The 4,784-nt window shown below is 41.7% G+C and overlaps 1 protein-coding gene across 1 annotated transcript; it reads left to right on the top strand.

The window, feature by feature from the left end:
- Positions 1–1,852: 1,852 nt before the first annotated feature.
- KRTAP8-1 (keratin associated protein 8-1) lies at positions 1,853–2,449 on the top strand. The gene has a single exon (XM_008519517.2). The coding sequence runs from the start codon at positions 1,919–1,921 to the stop codon at positions 2,108–2,110; it is 192 nt and encodes a 63-aa protein (XP_008517739.1). The 5' UTR covers positions 1,853–1,918; the 3' UTR covers positions 2,111–2,449.
- The last annotated feature ends 2,335 nt before the right edge of the window (positions 2,450–4,784 follow it).

Raw genomic sequence — 4,784 nt, 5'->3', positions numbered from 1 at the left:
TTAATTCATTTTGAGGACCAAATTTCCATTTAGAGAGGACTGACCTTTCTTCCCTACCCTGGGGTGCATGCGCATTCTCAAAGTGAAATAATGTTGATTTAATATTGTCACCTGGCCCTTCACAAGATCATCACATTTGCCAGATAATCTGCTTTTATTAGCTGAAATGGAAAAAAAAATTATAGATTTTGGATAAAATTTCCCATTCATTTTTTCTGCTTTTACTTTGTTTTTATTTTCAATGTTGACTTGAAAAAGTATATCAGATCAACAAATCATATTTGTTTGACAATTTATTTCTAGGATCAATACACAAACTCCATATTTTTTAATAATTACGAGATTATTAGTTCAGGCAGTGTAGCCTAGAAATGTGATGTTAGATATAGTTCAGGTGGGGACTATAGTTAGATTAAATTCTTAACCACTTTTCTAAACAGGGTCTCTATGGATAGAGACAAAAAGGAGTCTTTCTGAAAAGCCCTTTCTGACGGCATTTGTCTTGAATACTGCCGAAAAAGAGAATTCTTTAATCAAGTTGATGAGGATTTTTAGGCTGCTTAATTTTAAAACGGTTTATGATGAGGATTTTTAGGCTGGTTACTTTTAAAACTGCAGATGAGAAGCAGGCTCTGAGGACTGGAATTTGCTTGCTCTTTGAGAGATATTTGCATTTGTGAAGGAAGGGGGGATGACCTTGTAGGGACCTGAAATTGGCCACCCCAGGATGTGTCTCTTTGGCTTCGGGATTGTTTTGGGCTCATTGCTTTCGATAAACTGGGAGAGGGAAGGAGGCCCTGGGGAATGGAACTTGCTCTTCTTGGGACACATTTACATTTGTAAGGTAAATCTCTATCTGTAAAAGGTGCCTCCCTCTCTGTACCAGGAAGAAGAGAGATGACCTTGTCCCTAGAAACTCTTAATGGGGAAGGCAAGAACTTAAGCTGGTTGCTGTCTGGCAATCTCATGTAACTGATTTAGGGTGGTGGCTTCTAACCTTTCTAACCTTTGCTTAATCCGATTTGATTCTTGTCTAAAAGTCATGGGATCACCCAACGACCAGACCCCACCTGCACTGATACCATTTTAACTTTTTTCCATGTTCTTTCCTTTGTCTTGTAAAGAGATGACTCACATACCCATGCCTTATAAAATTAGCCCTAACCCTCAACTCGGGGCAGCAGCAGGAGCTCTGACTGCCTGTGGGTCCTGTCCCCATGCACCAGCTCTGCCTGCCCATGGGTCCTGTCCCCATGCTAGCGGGGGTAGCAGAAGAGGCAGCAGCAGAAGCTCTGACTGCCCATGGGTCCTGTCCCCATGCTACACTATTCTCTAAATAAAAGAGCACTACTGCCAGATCTTGAGAGTCCAAGAAATCTTTCTTTCGACTCCTCGGCTCACCGACCCCGCATCAAAGTGAATACTAATAAATACCTTGATTTTTAGATGGACTCATTATGTATTTATTTCATTTATTAATTTATACAGGATATATTTATTGAATTCCAACTGTGTGTTGTGGAAATTCATAGAGCACAAGGAACAGTTAACAAGCTTGGAATCTTCTTAGAATAAAGCCTGCTTACAGAGAATTGTGTCTAGGGTCTGTAAGATCTGATGCTTTGAAGTCACTGCCATACTTTTTTAGTAAAGGCACACTGTTGGTTTGAAGGAATCCTGTCCCTGCGTTCTCTCATGTGAGAGCTCTCTTAAACAACTGTAAAGACATCCTTAAGCAAGAGCAAAACAAATTAACGAGCTTTTTGTGATGCAAATTGGTGTCAAGCATGAAAATGAGGGCCTCGTGTTTTTCACCACACCCTGTAGCCCGGGTATATAAAGAGGGTTCAGAGACCAGGGAATCCATCACACTGAGGAAACGCATTCTCCTGCTACCTAGGCCTTCACTCCTGACACCATGTGCTACAACAGCTTCTCCGGTGCCGTCTTCCCAGGGTCCTACTGGGGCAGTTGGGGCTACCCTCTGGGGTACAGCGTTGGCTGTGGCTACGGCAGCACCTACTCCCCCGTGGGCTATGGCTTCGGCTATGGCTACAATGGCTGTGGGGCTTTCGGCTACAGGAGATCCTGGCCATTTGCTCTCTACTGATTTGCTGTAATACCCGAGGCATAGAATCTTCTCTCCCCTGAAGGCTGACAGGCACATCTCCAGGTCCCTCCTTTATCTACTTCTTTAGTCCTCATTTGCTCATCAACCTCCCAGTCGCTGCTTTCCAGACCTAGCACCAGAGCTCCAAGAGAAGAAAATGAAAAACCAGATCACCCCACCAGCTGCCTTCCCTGGATGATGTTTGTTGGGACATTTTCAGAAACTTGCCACCCAAACATGTATTTCTTTTGAATTTTTCACCAGGCTCACGACTCTTGTCGTGCTAAAGTTGTGGATGTGTCTGTCAAACTCTAAATAAACTCGTCTCAACCAGCATAATCCTCTCGCCTGTGTGGAGTTTCCTTCTTGGTGGATACATGTTCTCTGTTACGTTGAATGGGAAGGGAAGTGGGTTTACTTTTCTGTCGTGGGTGTGAGAAGCAGCGAGAAAGCAAATTATCCTTGATCGTGTGTTAGAGGCAGGCAAGAGGTGGCTGCTTGTGATGAAAAAAAAAAAAATAGCCTAGTTAACCTTGCCTGAATTCTGACATCCACCCTCAATCCTTGCGCCAAAGGTGCACCATTCACTGCTTGGTGTCCCTCCTCATCTCACCACATCCGCCCCTCCTGGAGAAAACCCAACCTCGAGGGACTTTTTTCAGTTATTTTCATATTAGAGCAAATGAAACCCATTGTGCTCCCTTTCCCAGGGACTAATGATTGTAGAAGAAAATACCGTGTCCCCTATATAAGGATTCTGGGGCGCCAATAGAATAGCTATAGACGTATTTTAGGAGTCTGAGAGTCTTAGGGGAGGGGATAAATGCCCTATATCAAACCATCTAAGGTGTCTACTTTACAGTTCAGAAGCACCAGATTAGAAACAACAATGGAAAACTTCTTAATCTTTGTAGGATCAATACCGGGTAGTGAGTTTTACTCTTAAAAGATACGAGCACCTTTACATACACCTGAGAAAAAAAGTAACTATAATGAAGAAGTATTTCTGAACATGCATCAGCCTTTCTCTGTGTTCCTTTAGAAGAGAGCAGTATTCCTCTTATAAGCCGAGTCGAAAATGTCTCAATCCTCCTGTTGAAAACACTTTACGTACAGTATAAATATCCTTGGTGACAGCGGGATTTGGCTTAACCCTGCTGTTTTATTGCGTATTTGCATGTGGCTATATTGCATATGATTCACCTTGTAGCTAAAAATGTAACGGCTATTTGCAGAGATTATTTTAGAAAAGAATATTTTCTCCACCATATTTCATCCAACGGATATCTTTTAAAAAAAATTCAAAAAACATCTTGTTCAAGGATTTACTTAATCGACGTTTTTCCAGTAGACTCTAGCTATAGCCAATACAATCCCCATTTGAAAGTTTCCAGCAGCTGCATGTTAACTTATGCTGAGAATTGTAATTTAATCAAACATGCAGGTTAGAATAGACTAGGAAAAGAACAGAGGGATTTTTCAGGAATAGAGGGCAAGATTGAAATTAGAAGGTGTCTATTTGACTGTTGTGGAATGATGACTGAGTTATAGACAGTTGGAGACCTCAGAGAGCACGGAACCTGGTGTCTCTGAAATCGTGGAGTGCAGGAGAATCACCTGGGCAGCTGGCGTAATATGTAAATTGTTATACCTCACCCCCAGGAATTCTGACTTGGTACATCTGAGGTGTGGTCCAGAAATCAAATTTTTTTCCAGCTTAGTTGAGGCATAATTGACAAATACAAATTGTATATATTTAAGGTGTAAACAGGATGTTTTGATATGTGTATACACTGTGAGATGATTACCACAATCAAAGTAATTAACACATCCATCACCTCATATAGTTACCATTTTCTTTTCAGGTGTATGAAAAGGTGCTCAACATTGCTAATCATCAGGGAAATACTAATCAAAACCACAGTGAGTTATCACCTCACACTTGTTAGGCTGGCTATTTTCAAAAAGACAAGAGATAACAAGGGTTGGTGAGGATGTGGCGAAAAAGGAACTCTAATGCACTGTTGGTGGGAATGCAATTGGGTGCAGCCACTGTGGAAAACAACATGGAGGTTTCTCAAAAAAATTGAAAATAGGGGCCTGCTCCGTGGCCAAGTGGTTAAGTTCGTGTGCTCTGCTGTGGCGGCCCAGGGTTCTGATCCTGGGCGTGGACATGGCACTGCTCATCAGGCCATGTTGAGGTGGCATCCCACATCCCACAACTAGAAGGACCTGCAACTAAGATATACAACTATGTACAGGAGCGGTTGGGGAGATAAAGCAGAAAAAAAAAAAAAAAAAGATTGGTAACAGTTGTTAGCCCAGGTGCCAATCTTTAAAAAAAAATTAAAAATAGATCTACCACATGAGCTAGCAATTCCTCTTCTGAGTATATACCCAAAGGCAATGAAATCACTATCTCGAAGTGATATCTGCACTCCCATGTTCATTGAAGCATTATTCACAATGGCTAAGATATAGAAACAATCTAAGTGTCCGCGGACAGAAGAATGGGTAAAGAAAATGTGGTGTATATACAATGGAGTATGATTTAGCCTTAAAAGGAAGGGAATCTTGTCATTTGCAACAACATGGATGAACCAGAAATCTAAAATTTTTAGAAGCCCCTCAGGGATTTTAGCTTAGGTGTTTTGAGGCCCACACTTTAAGAAGC

The sequence above is a fragment of the Equus przewalskii genome, chromosome 27 (assembly GCF_037783145.1).
Source record: "Equus przewalskii isolate Varuska chromosome 27, EquPr2, whole genome shotgun sequence".
Taxonomy (NCBI): domain Eukaryota; kingdom Metazoa; phylum Chordata; class Mammalia; order Perissodactyla; family Equidae; genus Equus; species Equus przewalskii.
The sequence above is the reverse complement of the archived record's forward strand: the minus strand, read 5'-3'. Positions and strand labels throughout refer to the sequence as shown.

What these genes read in the sequence shown, in the direction of transcription:
- KRTAP8-1 (XM_008519517.2), top strand. Translation starts at nt 1,919, where the DNA reads ATGTGCTACAACAGCTTCTCCGGTGCCGTCTTCCCAGGGTCCTACTGG.